This window comes from Oncorhynchus kisutch, linkage group LG12 (assembly GCF_002021735.2).
Source record: "Oncorhynchus kisutch isolate 150728-3 linkage group LG12, Okis_V2, whole genome shotgun sequence".
NCBI classification, from domain to species: Eukaryota; Metazoa; Chordata; class Actinopteri; order Salmoniformes; family Salmonidae; genus Oncorhynchus; species Oncorhynchus kisutch.
In genome coordinates this window covers 55,414,897-55,442,842 of record NC_034185.2, presented here as the reverse complement: position 1 = coordinate 55,442,842, position 27,946 = coordinate 55,414,897, and the positions used below count along the sequence as shown (strand labels likewise).

Genomic DNA, 27,946 nt, shown 5'->3' with positions numbered 1-27,946 from the left:
AATATTTTCTCAGAGTTTAATTTGTATACAATCTAGACAGGTTTTATTTTCAGTGTTGTCATTCAGCAACCTATCTCAGATGTAAATGGTTTTGTTAGGTTGTTGAAAAGGGAATCGTCTATAAAAATCTCAATCCATAAATCCACACAGGAAACTAAAATGTACATGGAATTGAAGAAAATAAAAGTCTGTACTGTCATTTGCTGCTGTTAAACTAAGTGTAATTAACATTTCATAAATATTACAATAATAATCTCAAATCACTTAAATTCATCATGGTAGTGGAGAACATGAACTGTGCAAAGACTCAGTTCTCTGCATGCAGTCCAGTGCTCATACAAAATGTCAGTGCAAAAACAGGTCTACTTATGAGGAAAAAAAATCTGTTAAAATACGTCAAAATAAAATGTTTCTTATATAAATCTCTATACTTAAATATATACATGTGCAAATCAAATCTGGGGTTTAATCAATTGTATGCAAACATTTACCACAGTTGTTATTCTGCTCAGGTTCACATGTCAGTGTGGTCGTCATTTTCAACATTTTGTTTATTGGCACTAGAACTAATAATAAAGACTGCATGGCTAAGACAACAGATAGAAAACAAACAGTCCTTCAGATATGTGAAAACTAAATAGTATGATATATATATATATATATGAATCAGAAGACAGCAGTGTGGAGAGAAAACACCCCCTGGTTAAAGTGCTCACTAGTTAGTAATCATTAAAAGAAACAATCTGGTAGTCCTGGGTCACGTGCAATACTGAACACTGCCTAAAGAAATGTCACGAATAGAGCGGACTTGATTCCTTATTCTACATATCAGAGGTATGTCTGATCTATATTACATATTTCTGGACATCTGTAGCAAATAGAATCAAGCCCTTCGAGTCACTGGGAAGAGGTTGGGTGTGAAAGAGTGACGTTGCAGTCATAGAATAGATTAGAGATTGACAGGAAGATTTAAAACATGATAGAGGCATCAGTCCAGAGTCACACACATAAAACAAATCACAAGATAAATGTTGTCCGCAAAGGATGGTGGGAAAGATTAACGTTCATATCTGTGGTGTCACTTATGCGGTTTACACAGGCAGCCAAATTCTGATTATTTTTTCTTCACTAATTGGTCTTTTGACCAATCAGATCTGGAAATGAAAAGATCAGATTTGATTGGTCAAAAGACCAATGAGTGGAAAAAAAATTATCAGAATTGGGTTGCCTGTGTAAACACAGGCATCTATATAGTGCACTGCTTATGACACGAGCCCTATGGGTCCTGTTCAACTGTAGTGCAACACATAGGGAATAGGATGTAATTTGGGATTCAGCCTGTTTTGAAGGGGTAGAATGCTTGTCAACAAAAAGGATAAAGTAACATAGATACCTTCATTTACCAACATTACCTATCCCAGCTTGGGCTGAGGTAAAAACTCACTGAACAATTGTCCTCAACTTTGACACCTATTTTTCCATCAACAATCAAGAGCTGTATTACCAGTGTTCATTAGGCACCAAATAGAATACAATGGATTGCAACATTGAGAAACAAAATTGGACTTGTCCAATAAGAAACATTTATTTTCGTCTTCCGTAGGTGAAAAACGTTTTCAATTTTGCATACTAATTAATATGACCCGGCCGAGATGCATGCAGATGAGAGTTCACATTACAAACTCAAAATTGGATGCTCTGAGATTCCCATGGACATTCTACTCATCCACATACATCAATTCAGAGTATGACCCATGGCGATTACTTTACAACTCATAAAATACTTTGGAATGGACGCAAATAGTCCTTTGAAGTTCTCTGATAAAAATAAAAGGATTCCATGTTGTAAATGTGGTTGGATGAATTATTGTTGTGCCTCTTGGAAATTCATATTCATTCCATCCAATTTAATCCAGTTTACAAAGTTAAGGACAAAAATGCAGTGTAGTTTCTACCAGCCCATTAGTCATTCTTTTAAGTTTCTCTAATTGTAAAAAACATTCCAACAAAAACATTAATTTAAAAAAGTAAACCAGAATATTAAAACTCAAAACTCAAGAGTAATTCACAAAACAAAAACAGAGTATAATGTGAACCACAACTGCTAATTGTTGCTGTAATAATATTCAGTCCTTGTTCATGGCATATGTTTAACTTCTTCTTGACTTCGTTAACATACTGGAGCTACACTTCTGCGTGGTTAAGCTGGAAGTAGTTGGTTATATTGTCATATGCTACTTTTGTGCTGAATATACATCTAGCCTGTCTGAGGCTATATCTCACACCTTAAGATGTCACTTCATGTGGGCGGGCCAAATCGCTACGCTACTTGGTCTCCATTGGCTCTACAGCTGGAGAACAGATCGCCTCCCACCCAGTATGGAAACAAGCATCATTGCTAGCAGTACAGGACCCTATATTAAGAATGACCAGCAACAACTATTGTCCAAAGTAGTATCTTGCATCAGTGCAATCACTGGTTCATGTATTCACCGACTTCCACTCCTCGTCACTTCCCGGTTAGGCCGCCACGTGGCCGATGAGATAGATGTTGTCGTAAAGATGGCCGACAAAGTCCTCGCTGATGTTCTGGGCAGCGTGGCGCGTGTTGCGGATGAACTCGCGTTTGGACATCTTGTTCTTGACGTGCGGGCTGGTCAAGTCTATAGACAGCAGGATGAGCGAGTAGCAGAGCACATACACCGCATCTGGAGAGGAGAGATGGACAGAATGTGAGAGAGGTCAAACAAGTCCCAGCACCAAGCATCCAATGAAGATTAAGTTGTATAAGGAGCTGTGAGGTGGCAGCTAGCCTAGCGGTTAAGAGCGTTGGGCCAGTAACCCAAAGGTCGCTGGTTTGAATCCTGGGCCGACAAGGTGAAAAATCTGCCGATGTGACCTTGAGCAAGGCACTTTGTCACCCTGGATAATAGCGTCTGCTAAATGATAAATATATTAATAAATAAAAGTGATGGTGTTTACCAAAAAAATTATTTTAGACTTAAGATAAATAATGGCAATGGGGCACACACACACCAACAAAATACATATTTTTTAAAAACCTTGCTTAGTAATATACATGTATTCAATATATTAGCCAGCCCCAATGTTTTAGTTGCTGTCTCTCTCAGTCCAGCAATACTTTCTCTGTTCATTGTGTGGTCATCAATTGGCTGAGAGGGTGGGTGGGAGTTTAAGAATAAATGACAGGGAGAGCATCAGAACAAGAAGGGCAGATAAAGAAAAATAGCTTCATAATGACATGTCTAAAAAAATAAACACATTCTGAAGTGTGAATAATATTATTTTACAGGACACATAACAGGGAAGGAAAGAGACATGTCTACTCATATTCTCAGACCTTACAGTGTGGGTATCAGCCCTGGTTCTGGGCAGACTAAGAGGGGCTGAACAGGGGGTCTCGTTAGAGTGGGAGAGAGCGAGAGAAAGTGTGAGAGCCTACATCTCCGCTCCTCCTTTACTGCTCTGCCAATTCTATCGCCAGTAAGTTTATAATAAATCAGCCGGCTTCTCCTCCAGGACGACGCAGAGCGGCCGAGAACCACACCAGATGTTATTACAACGCCGTTCTGCGATAGGAGAGTGAGGGCAGCGCTCCAGCCAAACACTTTAAACCCGTGGGATTATTGTGGCTTTAGGGACCAATGACAGTGTTAGTACAAAGATTTCTCACACATTTGAATCATGCAACAAGGACAGGACAACTTGGGTCAAGTGCAACATCAGAGCCCTTTGTAAATTACAGAGGCATTGTGGGGAGATCAACAGACGAGAGAAGACCTAAAGCCTGTGGGATTTGTTGAGCGTGGACCCCGAGTTAGGAGTTGTTCGACTGTGGCAGAAACTGGCAGGTGGTTGCAGGCACTGTCGACAAGACAAGACCAGATAGACGCATGATGTCAGGTGTTTACAGTGACATCACCTATTCCTTTTAGCTCCTAGTGGAGTAAAGGGCCTTTTACAGTACTTGGGTCTTCTAGGGCTCGGTCCTCTAAAGCAGACCTACGTCTAGACTGGTTGAATCCATCTGTCACTGCGGCCCCACTCAGCCCAAACCATCTCACTTGGGTTGAGGTCGAGTGATTGTGGAGGCGAGGTCATCTGATGCAGCTCTCCATCACTCTCCTTCTTGGTCAAATAGCCCTTACACAGCCTGGAAGTGTGTGTTGGGTCATTGTCCTGTAGAAAAACAAATGATAGTCCCACTAAGCCCAAACCAGATGGGATGGCGTATCGCTGCAAAATGCTGTGGTAGCCATGCTGGCTAAGTGTGCCTTGAATTCTAAATAAAAATCAGCAACAATGTCACCAGCAAAGCACACCCACACACCTCCTCCATGCTTCACGGTGGGAACCACACATGCAGAGATCATCCGTTGACCTACTCTGGGTCTCACGGCGGTTGGAACGAAAAATAAAAAATGTGGACTCAAATGTCCATTGCTCGTGTTTCTTGGCCCAAGCAAGTCTTGTTTTCTTATTGGTGTCCTTTAGTAGTGGTTTCTTTGCAGCGATTCGACCATGAAGGCCTGATTCACACAGTCTACTCTGAACCGTTGTTGTTGAGATGTGTCTGTTACTTGAACTCTGAAGCATTTGTTTGGGCTACAATTTCTTAGGCTGGTAATGCTAATGAACTTATCCTCTGCAGCAGAGGTAACTCTGGGTCTTCCTTTATTGTGGCAGTCCTCATGGCAGCCAGTTTCATCATTGCGCTTGATGGTTTTTGCAACTGCACTTGAAGAAACGTTCAAAGTTAACATTTTCCAGATTGACTGTCCTTCAGGTCTTATAATTCTTGTCCAAAATATGGACTTGGTCTTTTACCAAATAGGGCAATCTTCTGTACACCACACCACCCCTACCTTGTCACAACACAACTGATTGGCTCAAACGCATTAAGGAAAGAAATTCCACAAATTAACAAGGCACACCTGATCATTGAAATGCATTCCAGGTGATTACCTCATGAAGCTGGTTGAGAGAATGCCAAGCGTGTGCAAAGCTGTCAAAGGCAAGGGGTGGCTACTTTGAAGAATCTCAAATATATTTATCTGTTTAACACTTTTTCGGTTACTACATGATTCCACGTGCCATTTCATAGTTTTGATGTCTTCACTATGTAGAAAATAGTAAAAATAAAGACAAACAATCAAGATGTGCTTTAAGTGTAGATTTATCCTTAAATTTAACAGTTTTGTAAAAATTATTGTATGAACCATTTAGGAATTTCAACAATTTTTTATACATACTTGGACAAACTGACAATCAAATTAAATTACTTAATACTTGGTTGCAAATCCTTTGCAGTCAATGACTGCCTGAAGTCTGGAACCCATAGACATCACCAGATGCTGGGTTTCTTCCCTGGTGATGCTCTGCCAGGCTTTTACTGCAGCAGTCTTCAGTTCCTGCTTGTTCTTGGGGAGTTTTGCCTTCAGCAAGTGAAATGCATTCTCAAATTCGATTCAGGTCAGGTGATTGACTTGTTTATTGCAGAATATTCCACTTCTTTGCCTTAAAAAAAGTATTGGGTTGCTTTCGCAATATGCTTCGGGTCAATGTCCCTCTCTACTGTGAAACACCGTCCAATGAGTTTTGAAGCTTTTGGCTGAATCTGAGCAGATAATATAGCCCTAAACACTTCAGAATTCATCCTGCTGCTTTTGTCAGCAGTCACATCAATAAATACAAGGGAAGCAGCCATACATGCCCACGCCATAACACAACCTCCACCATGCTTCACAGATGAGGTGGTATACTTCAGATCACGAGCAGTTCCTTCCCTTCTCCATACGCTTCTAATCATTCTGGTACGAGTTGATCTTTGTCTCATCTGTCCATAGCATGTTGTTCCAGAAATGTACAGGCTTTTTTAGATGTTTTTTGGCAAACTCTAAAGCTGTGTTCCTGTTTGAGGCTTACCAATGGTTTACATCTTGTGGTAAACCCTCTGTATTTACTCTGGTGAAGTCTTCTCTTCATTGTTGACTTTGACACAGATACGCCTGCCTCCTGGAGGGTGTTCTTGATCTGGACAACTGTTGTGAAAAGGGGTTTTCTTCCCCAGGGAATGAATTCTGTCATCCACCACAGTTGTTTTGGTGATCTTCCGGACCTTTTGGTGTTCCTTAGCGTTCTTTCTTTCTAAGAATGTACCAAATAGTTGATTTGGCCACACCTAATGTGTTTACACCTGATGGGTTTGTTTTGATTTTTCATGCCTAATGATGTCTTCCTTCAATGGCAAGGACAGCTCTTTGGATTTCATATTGAGGGTTAACAGCAACAGATTCCAAATGCAAATGCCACACTTGAAATCAACTCTATACCTTATCTGCTTACCTGTAAATTAACCAATGAGGGAATAACACACACCTGGCCATGGAACAGCTGAGCAGCCAATTGTCCAATGACTTTTGGTCCCTTAAAATGGGGGGGACCACATAAAAAGTGCTGTAATTCCTACACCATTCACCTGATTTGGATGTAAATACCCTCAAGCTCATATTCATCCTTTCATTTTAACTCCAATATGCTATGGTAGACAGCTAAAACAATAACAACATGGTCAATGGACAAAAATGTATGATCTGACTGTATATATTTTTGTATTTTACACCCTTTTTCTCCCCAATTACAATCTTGTCTCGTCGCTGCAACTCCCCAACGGGCTCGGGGAGGCGAAGGTCGAGTCATGCGTCCGAAACATGACCCACCTAACCGCACTTCTTAACTCATGCCCCCTTAACCTGGAAGCCAGCCGCACCAATGTGTCAGAGGAAACACCGTTCAACTGACGACCGGGGTCAGCCTGCAGGCACCTGGCCCGCCACAAGGAGTCGCTAGATTGAGATGAGCCAATTAAAGTCACCTCCCCTAACCCGGACGACACTGGGACAATTGTGTGCAGCCCTATGGGACTCCCGATCACGGCCGGTTGTGATACAGCCCGGGACCGAACCCGGGTCTATAGTGACATATCTAGCACTGCCTTAGACCGCTGTGCCACTCAGGAGGCCCATATATATTTTTTTTAAATATACATTTCTCTTACAAAAGTAGTGCGCTGGGCCTTCACTAGTCCTATATTAGCAGACCGATATAGCACTCTATAGCGCGGGCAGACAGCTAGATCGGCAAAAAAAATATTTATTATTTATTACTACAATTTCCCCCCACTAAACATCCTGTAGAACTACAACTCCCTCCGCTCACATAGGCTGAATTAACATAACACTCATCCGACTTCCCTAAACACCCTGCAGATTAGAACTACAACTCCCTGCAGTGCACTGACCTGGGCTGAGACCCACGTCCCGGACCAGGACAGGGTTGCAGGCACAGAAGCGGTGGGAGAACTTGGTGATGAGCGTCTCCAGATATTCTCCCCTCTCCTCTGGGGCGTGGATGTGCCTAAAGAAGTCCCTCAGTGCGTTGGGCAGGAACTGGTTACTGAAGTTGTGCAGCGTGACCAGCTCGTCCAACACATCTCTCCTGTAATTAGAGACAAGCCAATAAGAATTTGAAAAAAGCCCAGTGAGAATTCAATGAAGAAAACCCACCTCTCATCTAGGTATACCCTCAGCATTTTCCAGTTGAGCATGCGAGTGCAGAAGATGAACTTGGCCAGCTCCTTGGGGTGGTCCACCAGTATGCCTTTGGACATGAAGTAACTGATACCCTATTGGGGGGGGGGGGGGGGGGGGGGAGTCAATATGAAACACACACAGAGAGAAAGAGGGATTAGAGGGGGAGAGTAGAGACCCAGCACCATTTCAGTCCATCACACAGCTATCACATGCCCTTTAAGTGGCTGGCCATAGTGAGCCTAATCCACTTAGCGATACAGACAGACCAAATAACGCCATTAGAATGTTCCACAGATTCTCGGGAACCAGGCTTTGACCTGCAGTGACCTTCAAGGCTGATGTCTTTCAGAATGTATGCATCGGCAGTAAACAAGTAATTTAGCTGGTAGTCATTTGTCTTCAAGGTGGGCTGAAGTGTGGTGGGTTTGATGTGTAAAGTGTGGTGGGTTCATTGTGTACTCACTATTTCTAAATCATATATTTTTTGTGGTCAAAAAAATCAAGAATCAATAACGTAGTGAAAAAAAGCTAATTGGTCCATATACATATATACATATATATATACATACTGAACAATTTCCCGGAAACAGATTAAGCCGGCTTTATCTACGTCCGGGAAACCGGAGTGTTTCAGTGGGGAAGTGGTGCTTTAAAAAGGTGGACGAGGCATTTGGGATAAAGGTGAAAAAGAGATGACTTACCTCCTGATGGTTAGCGTTGAACGTCAGACTGCCTTCATCTAGCATCATGTAGAGTCTTCTATATGAGAAGCCATAGGGAAGCCTTCTATTGTAGATGGAACAGTGACCCCATGTGGACTTACACAAACTAGGGCACAGCCAGACAGAGAAAGAGAGAGCAAGTCAGGGAACAAGGGAGCGACAGAGAAAAAGGGAGGACTGCAATTAGAAACATGATCACCCAATCAACTCTTTGAACCATTAAAGACACAGAACCTGGTACATGTTATACTTGTGGCAAGCACCATTTGAATGATTTGTGGACAATTAAAAACATAGATGAATCTGTAATGGTGTATCAGGTCCTGTCCTGCAGCACACTTCTCATTGGCTGCGTTCACACAGGGAGCCCGATTCTGATATTTTGTCCAATAATTGGTCTTTTGACCAATAACATCAGAACTTTTCACATTTAAAAAAGCTGATCTTATTTGGTCAAAATACCAATTAGTGACATTAGTTTTAATAATTCATTCTGAACACCCGCTAACTGACCGAGTCAGTCTACTTACTCACCCCTGCCTCCCTTCCACAGACCCAGTCAGTCTACTACTTACCCCTGCCTCCCTTCCACAGACCCAGTCAGTCTACTACTTACCCCTGCCTCCCTTCCACAGACCCAGTCAGTCTACTTACTCACCCCTGCCTCCCTTCCACAGACCCAGTCAGTCTACTACTTACCCCTGCCTCCCTTCCACAGACCCAGTCAGTCTACTACTTACCCCTGCCTCCCTTCCACAGACCCAGTCAGTCTACTACTCACCCCTGCCTCCCTTCCACAGACCCTGTCAGTCTACTACTCACCCCTGCCTTCCTTCCACAGACCCTGTCAGTCTACTACTCACCCCTGCCTCCCTTCCACAGACCCAGTCAGTCTACTACTCACCCCTTCCTCCCTTCCACAGACCCTGTCAGTCTACTACTCACCCCTGCCAGAGGTACTCGTCGTGGCCCAGGTCCTGCCACACGCAGGATGCCAGACAGAGGTCTGTAGCGTTCAGGTAGGACAGGATGGTGATGCTGAGCTCTGGAGGAAGCATCTCCAGGTCTATGAAACCCTGCTGCTCCTTCCCCCGGCGGGCACGTAGCAGCTGGTAGATGTCTGCCCCTTGGCAGTGCTGGGGGTGGCGCCGCGGGTGGGGGTGAGGTGGCAGGTCGCCCACCCCGGGGGAGGGGGGAGCCTGGCCTGGGTTAACCCCCATCTCCATCCCCAAATCCTGGGGATCTCCGTCAAGGCCAGGTCCAGCATCCCAGTGCTCTCCATACTCCTGCTGCAGCTGCTGGTTCCTGGCCACCCTCCACAGCCCCTGACCCATCTGCAGGATCTGGTGTAAAGGCAAGACAACACAGGCAGCACAGTCTGCATGTGTCACATAGGGAATAGGTTCCCTCAGGAGGAATATCAAACAGAAGTAGCTCAGTGGTCTAGTTACTAGGCATTAAATTGGGAATTTCCTGGCCATCCAATCTGGCCTTAAATAGCCATGTACTCTTATAATCTCCACCCGGCACAGCCAGAAGAGGAGTGGCCACCCCTCAGAGCCTGATTCCTTTCTAGGTTTCTTCCTAGGTTCCTGCCTTTCTAGGGAGTTTTTTCTGTGCACCTACATCTGCATTGCTTGCTGTTTGGGGTTTTAGGCTGGGTTTCTGTATAGCCCTCTGTGACATCTGCTGATGTAAAAAGGGCTTTATAATTACATTTGAGTGATCCAAAGTCCTATTTTAACAATCCAATATAAAAACGGAGGCCATCGTTCTACCTTGTTTAAATGTTTGGGCAGCTGGATTACTTCCTGGTTAATTTAGTCACTGGCATGGCAACAGCTGATGGTAGGCATAGCTATCTTGGAGTTACCCTGCTATGCTGAGTCACTGAAGGGCTCAGCGGTTGTCACAAAATAGAGAAACATCCGTGACGGGTTAATTTAATCTGGATTCAGACCCTAGCTGTTTGTCCGCAGAAACATCTCAACGATTGCCTCTACTTTCATGTGTCATCTCGCATACATTAGCCCGATCAAATCAAAGCAATTGCTTCCTGAAAGGGCACTCTGGAACAGTCTCTGTAAGTGGTCGAGGCAGATTCTAATGTGACTTTACACAACAAGCCATTTCGAAATATACTGAACAAAAATATAAATGCAACAATTAACGATTTTACTGAGTTACAGTTCATAATGAAATTAGTCCAATTTAAATAAATTAGGCCCTAATCTATGGATTTCACGTGATTGGACAGCAGTGCAGCCATCTGTGGGCTTGGGGGTGGGGGGGGGCACAGGCCCACCCACTGGAGCCAGGCCAGGCCAATCAGAATATGTTTTTCCCCACAAAAGGGCTCTATTACAGACAGAAACACTCCAAGTTTCAATCCCGCAGGTGAAGAAGCCTGGATCTGGAGGTCCTGGGCTGGCGTGGTTACACGTGAAGAGCATTAAGACTGTAGGCTGCTCAAAAAACACACTTGGGAATGTCTTAAAGCTACAATATGTAACTTTTTGGGCAAGCTGACCAAATTCAAAGAAATGTGTGTTCTAGATATGTCAGTCTCATTGAAAGCAAGTCTAAAAAGTGCTAGTTATGTTCTTTGTAAGCTATGTCCATGATTCCTGTTATGTTTATTTTTTTGCATCTTTTACTTTTGTACACAAGCTTCAAACTAGGGGTCAACCGATTAATCGGAATGGCCGATTAATTAGGGTCGATTTCAAGTTTTCATAACAATCGGAAATCGGTCTTTTTGGGCGCCGAGTTCCGATTATCTTTTTAATTAAATGTGTATATATTTTGTAATTTTATACCTTTTATTTAACTAGGCAAGTCAGTTAAGAACACATTCTTATTTTCAATGACTGCCTAGGAACTGTGGGTTAACTGCCTTGTTCAGGGGCAGAACGACAGATTTTCACCTTGTCAGCTCAGCGGTTCCAATGTTGCAACCGCACAGTTAACTAGTCCAACGCTCTAACCATTGCACTCCACGAGTAGCCTGCCTGTTACGTGAATGCAGTAGAAGCCAAGGTAAATTGCTAGCTAGCATTAAACTTATCTTATAAAAAACAATCAATCATAATCACTAGTTATAACTACTAATCCAGGTTAGCAGGCAATATTAACCAGGTGAAATTGTGTCATTTCTCTTGCGTTCATTGCACGCAGAGTCAGGGTATATGCAAGTTTGGGCTGCCTGGCTCATTGCGAACTAATTTGCCAGAATTTTACATAATTATGACATACATTGAAGGTTGTGCAATGTAACAAGAATATTTAGACTTAGGGATGCCACCCGTTAGATAAAATACAGAACGGTTCCGTATTTCACTGAAATAATAAACGTTTTGTTTTCGAAATGATAGTTTCCGGATTCGATCTTATTAATGACCAAAGGCTCATATTTCTGTGTGTTATTATGTTATAATTAAGTCTGATTTGATAGAGCAGTCTGACTGAGCAGCAGCAGGCCCGTAATCATTCATTCAAACAGCACTTTCGTGCGTTTTGCCAGCAGCTCTTCGCAAGCACAGCGCTGTTTATGACTTCAAGCCTATCAGCATATAATGGCTGGTGTAACTGATGTGAAATGGCTAGCTGGTTAGCTAGGTGTGCGCTAATACTGTTTCAAACGTCATTCGCTTTTAGATTTGGAGTAGTTATTCCCCTTGCGCTGCAAGGGCCACGGATTTTGTGGAGCGATGGGTAACGATGCTTCGAGTGTGGCTGTTGTCGATGTGTTCCTGGTTCGAGCCCAGGTTGGTTGCGAGGAGGGGGACGGAAGCTATACTGTTACACTGGCAATACTAAAGTGCCTATAAGAACATCCAATAGTCAAAGGTATATGAAATACAAATGGTATAGAGAGAAATAGTTATATAAATACTATATTATCTACAACCTAAAACCTCTTACCTTGTAATATTGAAGTCTCATGTTAAAAGGAACAACCAACTTTCACATGTTCTCATGTTCTGAGCATGGAACTTAAACATTAGCTTTTATACATGGCACATATTTTACATGGCACATATTACTTTTCCAAAACTTTGTTTTTGAATTATTTAAACCAAATTGAACATGTTTCATTATTTATTTGAGGCTAAATAGATTTTATTGATGTTTTATATTACGTTAAAATAAGTGTTAATTCAGTATTATTGTAATTGTCGTTATTACAAATATATATATATATATTTTTTAAATCGGCCGATTAATCAGTATCGACTTTTTTGGTCCTCCAATAATTGGTATCGGCGTTAAAATCATAATCGGTTGACCTCTACTTTAAACAGCTGAAAATAGAAAATAAATTGGATATGGAAAACATATTTCACAGCGGTTTAGATGGTACAATGATTCTCTACACTGACTGATTATTTTGTCACAAACAGAAATTAGGAAAACTATTAGAATTTTAGCAACCAGGAAAAGGCAGAGCTATTTCTGCATGTGCATCTTTAAAGTTGACACGAGTCTGTCTACTGGTTATATGGCGAGAGGGTTACTGTAGGTCATAGATGGTCCTAGATATGTAGGCCTAGACTAGGTCTAGATACATAGCCTAAACTGTTTGGATTAGTTCAACTGACCTAAGGGTGCATTTGTTCAAATGTGGATGGATGTCTTACTGTCATACTTATGACGGCCTGGCTTGCTAGTCAATTATTTTAATCATTTTCTGAACAAATAATTCAGTAGAAAGAGCAAACTTGCACAGTGCATGGTGTGATCACATTGGCTGAACTGATGTATAGGGAATGCACAGGACAGGCATATGGTTGGTCTAAATTGGTAGTTGGTTCATGGGGTGGGGCATTCAAATTAGTTGGTTTTGGGGGGTGTTTTAACTGAATCTGGTGGTTGCAAACATATCATTTGAGTTTAAAATGAGCAACTATCTACAGTGGGTTTTGACTTATTAGTGATGGAAAAACAGGTGGTAGCCTACCTGTACGGAGAATGTTGTACCCAATGGTAGGTGTACAGTCGATAAAGTGACGCACAATACAGATTCTGAGAAATCATTCTGATCAGCTGCCTACTGAATGTACAATCTTTAACAAACTAATGCAAACGTTTCGCTAGTGAGAAGGACATTCATACATACCTGTAGTCATGTAATAAGAACTGTCTCTTGGTGAACAGAGTGACCATACTCTGTCAAGCACTAGAGTTATGTGCCCCATCGTCTGTTGACGTTTGCCTAATTCAGTAATTGGATAAACTGTCATACAAAGTCAGATAGTAGTGGGCTGGAAATACGTTCAGTGTCTTGCTGTAAACAACATCAACATTGAAGTTATGTTCAGAAGCTGATATGTAATAATTTCACTATCAAGCCAAATTTACCTAAAGCCCTCGCCTTTCTTCAATATAATTATTACAAGCCAAACTGCCATCGTCTTGTCAATGACCGACCATTGTAATCAGCGCCACCTACCTGAATTGTATGGAAGATTGTACCGCCGCCGCGACGTATACACAGTCAGGAACGTAAACAACTTCGGTGGGAATAGTTTTGGGTCTTCTACCGGTAACCAGATGTTCCCATCTCCGCTGAATGCTGGCCAAAAATACCCACTATCGTCGCTGTTGTAGAGAAAAACTGCTCACAAAGTGACATAAGGCCTAATCTGCCCCTATCACTCAATATAGGGCTTCCTCAACTCCTCCTTTCTCCCTCCTCTTTTCACACGCACAGTTGTCTGGTTTGACGTTTCGCTTGTTATTGGTGGAAATGACGTGACTGTAACTGAGTAAATCCATCTAACGATTGTGAATGGTACTTAACTATGATATATACAATCTTTCAATTGTTTTGTTTCAAAAATATTATTCTAGAAAAAAATGTCGGGCTACACAGAAATCCATTGGACTTTTTACAAAAAAATCTGCAGTGCATTGCTTTGTTTCTTCTAACACATTAAAGGTAGCTAACCAGAATACTTTTGTTTTCCTTTCAACTACAGACAGAAAAGACGGCGTTTTACATGGATTTAGTAAGTTCAGCTTGTTTCATAAGTCGTCGTCATTTTACCATCGACATTAAAACCAGAAGTCTACAAACAAAACTTTTACCGCCATGTAGCTACGAATGTGCTCTTTTGAATCTTCCTTCTAGTTTTTCTGATTCACTTATCATGGCAACCAATCGCAGCAGTTATGTTATTTACCCGGGCAAAACAAACAAAATACATGTCCAGTTAGCGAGCTAATTTGGCAAGCCCTTCTACTTAAATACAAGGTAATTTATTATATTTTGTGTTATGGTATGTTTCAGTAGCTGCTACAACGTGTCACCTCAACAAAATCTAACGTTAGCAAGTAACTTGCTGGAAAGCTGTGTTGGTAGCTAGCCAACATTTAACGTTATATTGTTTGTTAGTTAGCTAGTTGGTGTTTTATCCATTCGTTGCAAAATTTGTTAAATGGGAGAATTGTTGTGGTAACGTTACCTGTCTGTCATTTGCATCTTCAAGGTCCACAATGATGTCAACCGGTGATTTGAAAGGATGTCTTCGGAAGCTGGATGTTAAACTACGGGCATTGAAGTACCCAAGAGAGGTCGACTATAATGGGTATGTTAGCTAGGTCATGGATAAAAAATGGTGCCAGTGCTAACTAAACAATTGTGACACGTTCCCAAACTTTTTGAGGGAAGGAGCCAGCTTTACAATCTGTCGGCACCTGTGTTGTGGTTGTTCAGTTGATGGCCACATGACGGCTCCACTATTCAGTCTCTTAGTTGCAGTGTAGGAGATGTTTGAACATTTGTCATTTTTACTTGCTTACATTGGAGAAATAAATCCCCCATATATTTATTAATTCATTCTGATATCTAGTGAGCTCCAAACGTATTGGGGCAGTGACCATTTTTGTTGTTTGCCTCTGTACTCCAGCACCTGATTTGACCATCAGGTGTTCCAAGACTGGTGGACAGTGGGTTGACACTTTGGATTTGAAATGATACAATGATTGAGTTTAATGTGCAGAATGTCAGCTGTCATTTGAGTGTATGAACCGTTTAGAAATGACAATTTTTGTACATAGTCCCTCCATTTTTGCTATTGTTATTAGATAGATCTGAATGAATCGTGAATAATGATGAGTGAGAATGTTCGATGCACAAATATCATACACCCCCAAATGCTATTCTCCCCTGTTATTATATTGGGAGAGGTTAGTAAGTCTTGGGGTATGAAATTTGTGAGTAACTTTCTCACTAATCATTATTTACAATTCATTCAGGACTATCTGTAATCATTGTAGCATCCCCGTGAATGTATAAGTGTTTAGAAGCACATTATAGTTAAAGTGAAAGTGACTCAAATGACACAATACATTATTTACCATTAATTTCTATTGGGCATGAAATAATCTGAAACGCAACCAAAACAAACAGCAAATGCATCCAACAAGTTTGTAGAGTCACAAGCTTGATGTAATCATTGCATGCTAGCAATATGGGATCAAATACTGAACTTTTGACAACTTTAATACACATGTTAATTTATCTCAATACTTTTGGTATGAAAATACCCTCAAATTAAAACTGACATTCAGTATTTGACTATGAAGTTAAAATGCAAAGTATTGGAGTACAGAGCCAAAACAACAACATGTGTCACTTTCCCAATACTTTTGGAGCTCACTGTATACAGTATACATGGCTTATACCAAACATTAAGAACGCCTTCCTAATAATGAGTTGCCCTCAGAGCATCAATTCATCGTGGCATAACTCTACAAGGTGTCAAGCGTTTCACAGGGATGCTGGCCCATGTTGACTCCAATGCTTCCCACATTTTTTTCAAGTTGGCTGGATGTCCTTTGTGTGGAGGACCTTGATACACACAGGAAACTGTTGAGTGTGAAAAACCCAGCAGTGTTGCAGCCCTTCCAAAAACTGGTGCCTCTGGCACCTACTAACATACCCCGTTAAAAGGAACTGAAATATGTTGTCTTGCCCATTCACCTTCGGAATGGCACAAATACGGGATCGGGGCACCACCAGTACAGAGCTTGCTCAGGAATGGCAGCAGGCAGGTGTGAGTGCATCTGCACACACAGTGAGGTCGAAGACTTTTGGAGGATGGCCTGGTGTCAAGAAGGGCAGCACAGAAGCCACTTCTCTCCAGGAAAAACATTGGGGACAGACTGATATTCTGCAAAAGGTACAGCGATTGGACTGCTGAGGACTGGGGTAAAGTCATTTTCTCTGATGAATCCCCTTTCCGATTGTTTGGGGCATCCGGAAAAAAGCTTGTCCGGCGAAGACAAGGTGAGCGCTACCATCAGTCCTGCGTCATGCCAACCGTAAAGCATCCTGAGACCATTCATGTGTGGGGTTGCTTCTCAGCCAAGGGAGTGGGCTCACTCAAAATTTTGCCTCAGAACACAGCCATGAAAAAAGAATGGTACCAACACATCCTCCAAGAGCAACTTCTCCCAACCATCCAGGAACCGTTTGGTGATGAACAATGCCTTTTCCAGTATGATGGAGCACCTTGCCACAAGGCAAAAGTGATACTTAAGTGGCTCGGGGAACAAACATCGATAGTTTGGGTCCATGGCCAGGAAACTCCCCAGACCTTAATCCCATTGAGAACTTGTGGTCAATCCTGAAATGGCGGGTGGTCAAACAAAACCCCACAAATTCTGACAAACTCCAAGCATTGATTATGCATGAATGGGCTGCCATCAGTCAGGATGTGGCCCAGAAGTTAATTGACAGCATGCCAGGGCGGATTGCAGAGGTCTTGAAAAAGAAGGGTCAACACTACAAATATTGACTCTTTGCATCTTCATGTAATTGTCAATAAAGACCTTTGACACTTATGAAATGCTTGTAATTATACTTCAGTATTTCATAGTAACATCTGACAAAAATATCTAAAGACACTGAAGCAACAAACTTTGTGAAAATTCATATTTGTTGTAACTTTTTGCCATTACTGTATGTATATATACATTTGCTAATTTCTATATTTTTAAAAGTATGTTTACATAAGTATTCAGACCTTTTACTTAGTACTTTGTTGAAACACCTTTGGCAGCAATTACAGCCTCAAGTCTTCTTGGCTATGACGCTACAAGCTTGGTACACCTGGATTTGGGGAGTTTCTCCCATTCTTCTCTGCAGATCCTCTCAAGCTCTGTCAGGTTGGATGGGGAGCTTCACTCCACAGCTATTTCAGGTCTCTCCAGAGATGTTCGATCAGGTTCAAGCCTGGGCTCTGACTGGGCCATTCAAGGACATTCAGAGACTCATCCCGAAGCCACTCTTGTGTTGTCTTGGCTGTGTGCTTAGGGTAATTTTCCTGTTGGAAGATGAACCCTCGCCCCAGTCTGAGGTCCTGTCCACTTTGGAGCAGGTTTTCATCAAGGATCTTTCTGTACTTTGCTTCGTTCATCTTTGCCTCGATCCTGACTAGTCTCCCAGTCCCCACAGCATGATGCTGCCACCGCCATGCTTCACCGTATGGATGGTGCCATGTTTCCTCCAGACGTGACGCTTGGCATTTAGGACAAAGTGTTCAATCTTGGTTTCATTAGATCAGAGAATCTTGTTTCTCATGGGTCAGACCCCCCTTTGCCTCCAGAATACCAATAATTATTTGGGGCATGGATTCTACAAGTCGTGAATGTTCCACATTCATGTTGGTACATGCTGACGCGATGGTGTCATGCAGTTGCTGCAGATTTGTCGGCGGTACACCACTGCAACCAGCCTGTACTGTTGACACCAGGCAGTGTCCATAGACTCTGCCATCAGTATGACGCAACATTTCATCTGGTTTGGGCTTAGTCCCACTATCATTTGTTTTTCAACAGGACAATGACCCAAAACGACTCCAGGCTGTGTAAGGGTTATTTGACCAAGAAGGAGAGTGATTGAGTGCTGCGTCAGATGAGCTGGCCGCCACAATCACCTGACCTCAACCCAATTGAGATGGTTTGGGATGAGTTGGACCGCAGAGTGAAGGAAAAGCAGCCAACAAGTTCTCGGCATATGTGGGAATTCCTTCAAGACTGTTGGAAAAGCATTCCAGGTGAAGCTGGTTGAGAGAATGCCAAGAGTGTGCACAGCTGTCATCAAGGCAAAGGGTGGCTACTTTGAAGAATCTCAAATATATATATATATTTTCTTTGGTTACTACATGGTTCCATATGTGTTATGTCATAGATTTGATGTCTTCACTATTATTCTACAAATATTTTAATTATTAACCATCCATGCAGTATCTAAGAATATTTTGGGCAGATGAGACCTTGAAGGAGAGGCAGGTGTGCATATGGTAGCATTTCTCATGATTTAATATTTTGTTCCACCATGAGCCTAATTTCCAATGATCCCATTGCTATGATGAGCATATCTGACCAGCTCTTTATCCAGGTTGTGGGGTCACTGATTTCTATGGCCCTTGTCCATTACACTCAGTATTTGTCTTGAAAGTGCCAACACATTGCAAGTGTGATGACATATGGAACTTGTGATGAATTAAGGATGAAAATTTAGGCTAGAATGAATATTATCAACAGTCTGTATGATGTTCTTGTGTGCTATAGGCAAACCTGTAGTGTAGGATAATGTCACGAGATGGGATGTTTCCCATATGGGACCCTATTCCCCAGATAGTGCACTACTTTTGACTACGGGCCCATAAGGCTCTGTTAATTTTTTTTTTGCACTTTATAGGGTGCTATTTGCGACAAAGACTAAATGATTTGGCTGGAAGACAGACTAAACATCTGTAGTCCTATAAACATCCAGATTGGAGCTGTAGTCACGGGTGCAGTTCATGGTCTGGGTTTGTTTTGAAGTCTCCGGCAGGTGGCAGAGGGGGTTGTACGGAGCCCTGCCCGACTATAACTCTGTTTGTAAACATGCTTTACATTAACCAGTCGTGGGTCCCTCTCTGACGAGGACCCCAGTCTGCACAACTGATGAACAGGGAAGCAGGAATTCCTTTTGAAGTGAAGAGCGTCAAACACAATATGCTTGGAATTTAAAAAATTATGTGGCTCAAATACAATTTTCTGTGGATGTGAGATCATTTAAAAACAGGAGACAAAAGGTTGGCTACTTTTCAAACGTGTATATATATATTTTTTAGTTTTTATCGAACTCGTTTGGGTTCCATTGTTGTCAAAATGTGTGTTGAGCTGTGTTTAGACAGGCAGGTCATTTTCTTATTTTTTTCCACTAATTGGTATTTTGACCAATTACATCAGATCTTTATGAGAGCTGATCTGATTGGTCAACTTTTTGTTGTTATTAAAATCTGTCTACCTGTCTGAACAGAGCATTATTGTCATATATTTAGGCCTCAATGATACTAATTCATATGAAAACAGTAGTACACATTGTAAAACACAATCTATATCTCTCCAGCTTGGCCAAAGGGGATCCTTCTGCCTTTCTCCCCATAGTGAGTTATGCATTCATCTCCTATTCACCACACCTTGCTGAACACCTGGTGGGCTTCGGAGTGGAACTCACTGGGAAGAACGACCTACGTTTTATCGAATGCATCTACAAGGTAAATCCACACATTGATTCTATTGTGTTCTTTAAAAAAAACAAATCGATTAAGGGTAATAGTGTACAGTACCTGTCAAAAGTTTGGACAAGGGTTTCTTTATTTTCCACATTGTAGAATAATAGTGAAGACATCAAAACTATGAAACGACACGCATGGGAGAATGTAGTAACCAAAAAAGTGTTAAGCAAACCAAAATCTATTTTAGATTCTTCAAAGTAGCCACCCTTTGCCTTGATGACAGCTTTGCACATTCTTGACATTCTCTCAACCAGATCATGAGGAATGCAATATCCAATTGTTAGTTATAGTCTTGTCTCATTTCTGCAACTCCCGTATAGACTCGGGAGTGGCGATGGTCGAGAGCCGTGCATCCTCCGAAACACAACCCAACCAAGCCGCACTGCTTCTTTGACGCAATGCCCACCTTACTACATGATTCTATGTGTTATTTCATAGTTTTGATGTCTTGACTATTATTCTACAATGTAGAAAATAGTAAAAATAAAGAAAAACCCTTGAATGAGTAGGTGTGTCCAAACTTTTGACTGGGTACTGTAGGTTAACATGTTTCTGTGACATAGCCTTAGTATTTAACTATCATCATGCACAGTGGAGGGATTTTACTCCATAGGTCTCCATTAGAATGGTAGGTCGAAGACGCAGAGTGTCTGTGTTCTAATGACTAACATCTTTCGTGATGAAATCATGTTTTTGAATGTACCCCCCCCCCCTTGCAGCAATCCCACATCTAGACCTACCCGTTTGAGAAACACACGGCTAAGCCATCACTCCCCAGTTGACTGTATTATCTCCCAGGCTTGTTCCTTCATGCCCTCCCTATGATTTAATGCTCTGTTCATTCACTGCGTGCTGGGATCTTTCCTGGGTCCTACTTTTCCAGTAGGCTCCCCACCACCGCTCTCCCCATGTGGCCCCATGCAGTGTCGTCTCCCTAACACGGAACAGTTTCTCCCAATAGCAGGGACTCCCCTCTAGATCCCCTCTCTCATACATCACAGTTATGGTCGTGATGGTTCAAAATGGCAAAGTGTTTCCAGTTTCCTCACAGGCAACGGACACACACACTCGCACACTGTGACTTCAGTTTATTCCTTGGGGTCTCCTGAGGCCAATGGCTGTCTACCCAGATGCTCTGCTGTGGTTTAACCCCTCCAAGCTTGAGCTGAACTGCAATATTTTCCCCTAATACACACACATGGAAGACATTGCTATTGCATCACTCACTACCAATAAAGTCATTTTGAAACAGTGCACGATTTCCCCTGTAGAGGTTAAAGGTAGGCTACATGTGGGATTCCTTTTCATTCCTGTGGTGCTCAAATGACATGAATGGAGTCTTAAAGTAGTCTAGAAATTCCATTAATTCCTATCTATGGGAAATATCCCACTGTCGGAATTCCCTTTTTCATGATATTGTGCTTGGTCAGGTCAAGGCTAAGCCATTTCCTTCATCTCACGTTCTAATATTACAGCTCCTCTCTCATCACAACCAACTGAGGACTTGGAAGGAATGACTTGTGTACATGCATCAGGGGTTTTTCAGTCTTTTTGTTGAGGCTGTACTATAGCCTCTGTTAACCCTGCTATCAGAACCAGAAGGGTTTTCACTGAGCGGGCCCTGATCTGCAGCATCTTTATTTAACACACTCTCTGGTGGTGTTTCCTTCCATCTGGCAACCGGTGGTTGGCAGCACAGCGTCCTTGAGCAATTATTTTATAAAGGGTCACATGAAATCCTGATTCCTGCGGTGAACACAGGAACTCCATGTTGGTCCAAGTTCTCATCTCGGATCAGAATCCCCTCTTCTGTTCTCTTAGCTCGCCTGCGGCTTCAGCACTATCTTCCTCTCACAGCATCGGTTCATTTTGGCGAGAGGAGAGGGAGAAGGAAGAGCTAGACCCTCTGGCTGGCGCCCAGTCACTGCTGGCACACACACACACAAAAATATGGGAGACAGATTGGGCCGACACACCAGCAGCATTTCATACAGAAGACGGTGCAAAGAGACAAGCCATTTGCTCTGCATTATAGTCTGTGTAACAGGGAAGCACTCATTTAGCCCTCCTGTCATACCTACTGCCATCTTTCCCTGAACTCATGTCAACTATAGTGAGTTTTACAATTATCAGTAGAATGTTTGGATTTGTCATGTGTTCCAGCTCCTATTATTCCCTTTTCATGTGTATCCCTTGCCTCGATACACTTAATTCACATCATTTTTTGGAAGGGAAAACAAACTCCATATACTTTAAAAAAAATGATTACAACCAAATGGAAACTGTAGAAAATATAAAGGACCTACATTTATACTGTTTCTTGACTGTGTCCAGCTCACTAATAATCATTCAAATGAAACCGAGACAGTCGGGTAGCATCAAATTGCAAAAGCATTGGATACAGGACAATTTCTTTGCACGTTTTGATGGTGAAGAAATGAACACATTTTCAGTGTGACCCTCTGGACCTTCTTGAAGAACGAATGTGGCCCCCGGCGCAAAATGAGTTTAAAACCCCTGTACCAGATACTTTGCAATGTCATTTTCAATGAATATGGTTTTGCTCTTTGCATTTTTTACTGTTTGAATGAAAAAACAACCATGGTGTATTTTTGATTTGAAACAATTTTTCAGCAGGGCAAATTCAGCTGTGTGTGTGTGTGTGTGTGTGTGTGTGTGTGTCATACTGTCTATTGTTCACCCACATCTAGGTACTGCGGGATCTCTTCCACTACAAACCCGTCCTGACCAAGCAGCAGTTCCTCCAGTTTGGCTATGCAGAAAGAAAGACCTGCATCCTCTGTGATGTCATCGCCTTCGCCCTGCAGAAACACAAAGAGCTCAGCAAAGGCAACAAGGTCAGTCTGTCTCCCTCAGCTTTGGCGAGCCTAGAGCAAAGCGTATCATCAACGACATAATGATGATACGGTATTCACGGTTCAATTAACTATTGCACCCTCTTGATCAGACCATGTCTGTATTGTAATAGAGAATGTGTTCTCAATAGCCTACCTGGTAAAAGAAAAGGTCCATGTGTTGCAGCCAAAGCCGAGAGCTCGTTTTCAGGCCTCGAGTTCAGACTCCAAAAGTGAGGCTCTCCCATTTCAGGCTGAAACAATGAACCCCATGGCCACCACAGTAAGTCTTTGCCAAGGACATGACAGTGTAGCCCAACAGACCTGTTCAACGCTCTACACTTTATCAAAAAGGCCTGAGCTATCCTAGTTAAATAAAGATTAAATAAAACATTTTAAAATAATACAATTGTCCATTGTAATGCTGCATGAGTACATGGCCCGACCTTAACATGACTAGGTGAGATGGTTCTTTCCCACAGTTGTCCCTAAGCAGGCCACTAGTGGAGAGACACATTGGGGGTGACTCCTGGGTCTCCTCTAGTAGAACCTCTGATAATGAAGAGTCTGAGGAAGAGGAGGAGGGGCTGGGACTGGAGGAGGTCCAGAACCAAGCACCTACAGTCCCTCAAACAGTGAGTACCAGCATACTTCTCCACAATTATAAGCACAGACACACACACAGCCCTTCTCTCTGTAACACACAGCACCAAAGTGACACACACACACACAGAATGGATTGTGACCCCCCCTACCAGGACCTGGTGGTGGAGGGGAGGCTGGCAGCGCTGGAGGTCCAGCTGCCGCAGATCCAGACTAGGCTGGGGAGGCTCTCGGCCCTGGAGCAGAGGCTGGAGCTTCTAGAGAAGGCCGGGAGGATCACTATAGACAAGCACCAGTGGGAGAACCTGGAGAGCAGAGTGCTACTGCTGGAGACCAGACTGACCCTCTCCACAGCCATGGCCCAGGTGTGTGTGTCCGTCCGTCCGTCCGTCCATATCCACTGCAAAGGGATTATTGGATACTGTGTCAGCCATGGCCCAGGTAGGAAGGGATCTTTACACCACATCTGTCCGATCTGGAGACTCTTCTAAAGAACTCTCCGTACCTCTATCTAATGACAAGTAGAAGCAGATGTTGAACTAATGATGTCAGTCCATTCTAGAATGTCTACTGTATCTCTGTTTGCTGGTTAAAGATGGAAAAATGTACAGCTTTCAAGGTTTTTTTTTCCCCTCTAGGAGTCGTCGTCACTTATCAATAGAGGTTGGAGTCATCACATGGCGGATAATGCAAAAGAAGTCACTGGTTGGAACTGATTTGGACAAAAGTGTCTTAGTAAAGTATTATTGGGGCCATCGTATACAACAACTGAAATACAGTAATAGAAAGATCAAATTCCCAGTGTGATCTAAAAGTTAAACTGATACTCACATACCCTTAGAGTCAAGACCCAGTCCTCCAGAGAGCCTCCTACACAACTCTGGCTGTGAGCGTCCTCAGTCCTCCACCCCTTCTGCTAGCTATCCCATCAGCCCCTGTGTGACAACGGCACCCCCAGAGGTAATGGCAGATATTACAAGTAAATATAATGGAAACATTAGAAGACTATTTGGGCTGGATTCAATCTGGAGTATTGTGAAAGAGCCACGTTATATGTTGATTTTGACATTTTAAAGGCAATGTTCGAGAGACTTCATTCACGGTAAACTCTGCATATGCCGACTCAATTGGAAATTACCATCAAATTTTTACGCGGATCTTCCGCAATACGGATTAAATCAAGCACTTTGTTTTTCATTCTGTCTTGACTCATTTTCTTTAGGAGAATATGAAAGGGAGATTGGAAAGAATAGCCAACATGTAAGTACTCTAGATCAATGTTGTATTCCCTCTAATGTTAACCAAGGCTAATACACCATCTACTGTATAAAACAAATGCAGTATTTTAAACTTCATTTCATTATTTACTTAGTTTTGTTCTTCTCCTTTGTTTTAGGATGAAAGACACATCCAGCCTTTTAAGAAGTATAGAACCCTCAATGTAAATTCAGACTTTAAAAAGATATGTATTTTTGTAATTGATCTCCGGATTAGTATGTGAGTGATGAATAAAGGTATCATGGATAAATATCGACTTGTTCACAATCCATTATATACAGTACCAGTCAAAAGTTTGGACACACCTACTCAAGGGTTTTTCTTATTTTTACTATTTTCTACATTGTAGAATAATAGTGAAAACAAACTATGAAATCATGTAGTAACTCAAAGTGTTAAACAAAATATATTTTGTTTTAGATTCTTCAAAGTAGCCACTCTTTGTCTTGACAGCTTTGCACACTCTTGGCATTCTCTCAACCAGCTTCATGAGGAATGCTTTTCCAACAGTCTTAAAGAAATTCCCACATCCTGAGCACTTGTTGGTTGCTTTTCCTTCTCTGCGGTCCAACTCATCCCAAACCATCTCAATTGGTTTGAGGTCGGGTGATTGTGGAGGCCAGGTCATCTGATGCTGCACTCCATCACTCTCCTGCTTGGTTAAATAGCCCTTACACAGCCTGGAGGTGTGTTTTGGGTCATTGTACTGTTGAAAAATAAATGATAGTCCCACTAAACGCAAACCAGATGGGATGGCTTAGCGCCATGATGGTTAAGTGTGCCTTGAATTCTAAATTAATCACTGACTATGTCGCCAGCAAAGCAACCCTACACCATTTTTTGTTTTTTAACTTTTTTTTATTTAACTAGGCAAGTCAGTTAAGAACAAATTCTAATTTGCAATGACGGCCTACAGGGGAACAGTGGGTCAACTGCCTTGTTCAGGATTCGATCCTGCAACCTTTCAGTTTCTTGCCCAATGCTCTAACCACTAGGCTACCTATCACACCATGCTTCACGGTGGGAACCACACAGTGGTCATCCGTTCACCAACTCTGTGTCTCACAAAGACATGGCGGTTGGAAACAAATCTCACATTTTGACTCATCAGACCAAAAGGACATATTTCCACCGGTCTAATGTCCATTGGTTGTGTTTCTTGGCCCAAGCAAGTCTCTTCTTATTGGTGTCCTTTTTTAGTAGTGGTTTCTTTGCAGCAATTTGACCATGAAGGCCTGATTCACTCACTCCTCTGAACAGTTGAGATTTGAAGCTGGTAACTCTAATGAACTTCTTCTCTACAGCTGAGGTAACTCTGGGTCTTCCTTTCCTGTGGCGTTCCTCATGAGAGCCAGTTTCATCGTAGCGCTTGGTTTTTACGACTGCACTTTTCCAGATTGACTGACTTCAAACGCCTTAATAAGGAAATAAATTCCACAAATGAACTTAACAAAGCACGCCTTTTAATTGAAATGCATTCCAGGTGACTACCTCATGAAGCTGGTTGAGAGAAGGCCAAGAGTGCAAAGTTGTCAAGACAAATGTTGAACATTGAAGAATCTCAAATATATTTTGATTTGTTACTACATGATTCCATAGTTTTGATGTCTTCACTATTATTCTACAATGTTTAAATTAGTACAAATAAAGGAAATCCTTGAATGAGTGTCCAAACTTTACACTGATACTGTAATTATCTATTTTATTTGCACTAACAACTTTACATACAATACCCGGTCTTGTGTATCTTTACTTTGACTATGGACCTGACCAGTAGAGGTCACCAACAGACCTCTGAGATGTCTTCTCTGGCTATACTGGACAATGCTCCTGTTCAATCATCCTTCCTCCTCACAGTAGAGCTCCCCTAGGCCCTGTACGAACTGAAATGTATGAAGAAGATCAATTGCATTTTGAAAAGAAGGCTAGGAGAAAGGACAAGGAATGAATCATTTGAGAAAGTCTAATTCTGCTCAAAGTTTTCCTCATTCAGGCTGAGATTCAATTCAAGGCATGTTATAAAGTAGTGGTTTCTCAAACCTCTCATGGAGATCCCCAGGCCTTTTCATGTACTTGATATATTCCAGAGCTAGCACACCTTATTCAATTTGTCAACTATACTGAACAAAACTATAAATGCAACATGCAACATTTTACAGTTCATACACAGAAATCAGTCAATTGAAATAAATTAATTAGGCCCTAATCTATGCATTTCAAATGACTGGACAGGAGCACAGCCATGGGTGGGAATAGGCCCACCCACTGGGGAGCCAGGCCCAGCCAATCAGAATGAGTTTTTTCTCACAGACAGAAATACCCCTCAGTTTCATCAGCTGTTCTGGTGACAGGTCTCAGATGATCCCGCAGGTGAAGAAGCCGGATGTGGAGGTCCTGGGCTGGCATGGTGACACGTGGTCTGCGGTTGTGAGGCTGGTTGGGCGTACTGCCAAATTCTCTAAAACTAGGTTGGAGGTGGCTTATGGTAGAGAAATGAACATTAAATTATCTGGCAACAGCTCTTGGGCATTCCTGCAGTCAGCATGCCAATAGCACAATCCCTCAACTTGAGAACTGCACATTTTAGAGTGGCCTTTTCTTGTCCCCAGCACAAGGTGCACCTGTGTATAATCATGCTATTTAATCAGCTTCTTGATATGCAGCGTTGTACTGTAAATGAGGTCTTTGCTGACAAAGTGCTCTTTAATTGAATCCTGGCCTAAAATATCATAAAGATGCATAATAAAAAAACAATGACCAAGGAGAGTTGTGGATCCAAAGAAATAGACAACCCAGTGTGCTGGAGCATGGTGCTTGCAACACCAGAGATTTGGCTTTGATTCCTGTAAGCGCCACATAAGCTGTGGTGTAATCGAGGATTGGCCACAGTACAAACACTCAAGAGGCAGGTTAAAGCCAAAATATAGACTTTTAATGACAAACTTAGCTGGGGACTGGGATCAAAAGCCAGGACTTCCCTGGGGCTAAACAACCACCAAATTGGTCGCCGGAGGGATGGTCACCTTCTGAGGCTTAGAACCATGGTTCTGAGTGGCCCAGAACATGAGCAAACTCTAATTCAAAAGGCCTAGCTCTGTCAGAGCATAACTTACTCAATCAAACTGAACCAAAGACCTTCATTCAAACAAAGATCCATGGAGCTTGGACAGTCTTCAGCAGCTCCTGCTGCTCTCTAAGTGGCAAACCGCCAATCAGTGGTGTAAAGTACTTAAGTAAAAATATTTTGGGGGGGTATCTGTACTTTACTATTTATAATTTTGACAAATGTAGCTTTTAAT

At 42.3% G+C, this 27,946-nt stretch overlaps 2 protein-coding genes across 9 annotated transcripts; one reads left to right on the top strand and one right to left on the bottom strand.

Moving 5' to 3' along the window:
* LOC109900473 (F-box only protein 8) lies at window positions 1-14,459 on the bottom strand. The gene is made up of 6 exons (XM_031837849.1): window positions 13,788-14,459; window positions 9,281-9,678; window positions 8,315-8,441; window positions 7,587-7,705; window positions 7,322-7,518; window positions 1-2,708 (listed from the first exon to the last, which is right to left on the bottom strand). Exons 2-6 carry the CDS (start codon window positions 9,667-9,669, stop codon window positions 2,521-2,523), a joined length of 1,020 nt encoding a protein of 339 aa, XP_031693709.1. The 5' UTR covers window positions 9,670-9,678; window positions 13,788-14,459; the 3' UTR covers window positions 1-2,520.
* On the top strand, window positions 11,333-24,913 carry LOC109900472 (centrosomal protein of 44 kDa-like). Of its 8 annotated transcripts, none has more exons than XR_004212003.1 (11): window positions 11,333-11,374; window positions 14,317-14,346; window positions 14,827-14,925; window positions 19,743-19,890; window positions 22,623-22,769; window positions 22,954-23,049; window positions 23,249-23,401; window positions 23,525-23,734; window positions 24,008-24,074; window positions 24,211-24,629; window positions 24,766-24,868. XR_004212003.1 is itself a non-coding variant. In XM_031837846.1 (11 exons), the coding sequence occupies exons 2-11, from the start codon at window positions 14,834-14,836 to the stop codon at window positions 24,812-24,814; spliced, it is 1,119 nt and encodes a 372-aa protein (XP_031693706.1). In that variant the 5' UTR covers window positions 14,417-14,591; window positions 14,827-14,833; the 3' UTR covers window positions 24,815-24,897. The 8 variants fall into 8 exon arrangements, 3 of the variants coding, with proteins under 3 accessions (XP_031693705.1, XP_031693706.1, XP_031693708.1); XM_031837846.1 differs by lacking the exons at window positions 11,333-11,374; window positions 14,317-14,346 and adding an exon at window positions 14,417-14,591 and having other exon boundaries at window positions 24,211-24,329; window positions 24,592-24,629; window positions 24,766-24,897; XM_031837845.1 differs by lacking the exons at window positions 11,333-11,374; window positions 14,317-14,346 and adding an exon at window positions 14,407-14,591 and having other exon boundaries at window positions 23,249-23,734; window positions 24,211-24,329; window positions 24,592-24,629; window positions 24,766-24,897.
* Window positions 24,914-27,946: the final 3,033 nt, after the last annotated feature.

Bases quoted from the DNA above. Each gene is read 5' to 3' on its own strand.
- LOC109900472 (XM_031837845.1), top strand. From the start codon at position 14,834: ATGATGTCAACCGGTGATTTGAAAGGATGTCTTCGGAAGCTGGATGTT. The intron at 19,891-22,622 runs GTAAATCCACAC...ACCCACATCTAG, and splicing joins TTATCGAATGCATCTACAAG to GTACTGCGGGATCTCTTCCA. The intron at 23,735-24,007 runs GTGTGTGTGTCC...TTTCCCCTCTAG, and splicing joins TCTCCACAGCCATGGCCCAG to GAGTCGTCGTCACTTATCAA.
- LOC109900473 (XM_031837849.1), bottom strand. From the start codon at position 9,669: ATGGGTCAGGGGCTGTGGAGGGTGGCCAGGAACCAGCAGCTGCAGCAG. The intron at 8,442-9,280 runs GTGAGTAGTAGA...GCTGTGCCCTAG, and splicing joins GACGAGTACCTCTGGCAGGG to TTTGTGTAAGTCCACATGGG. The intron at 7,706-8,314 runs GTAAGTCATCTC...CCCCCCCAATAG, and splicing joins TCAACGCTAACCATCAGGAG to GGTATCAGTTACTTCATGTC.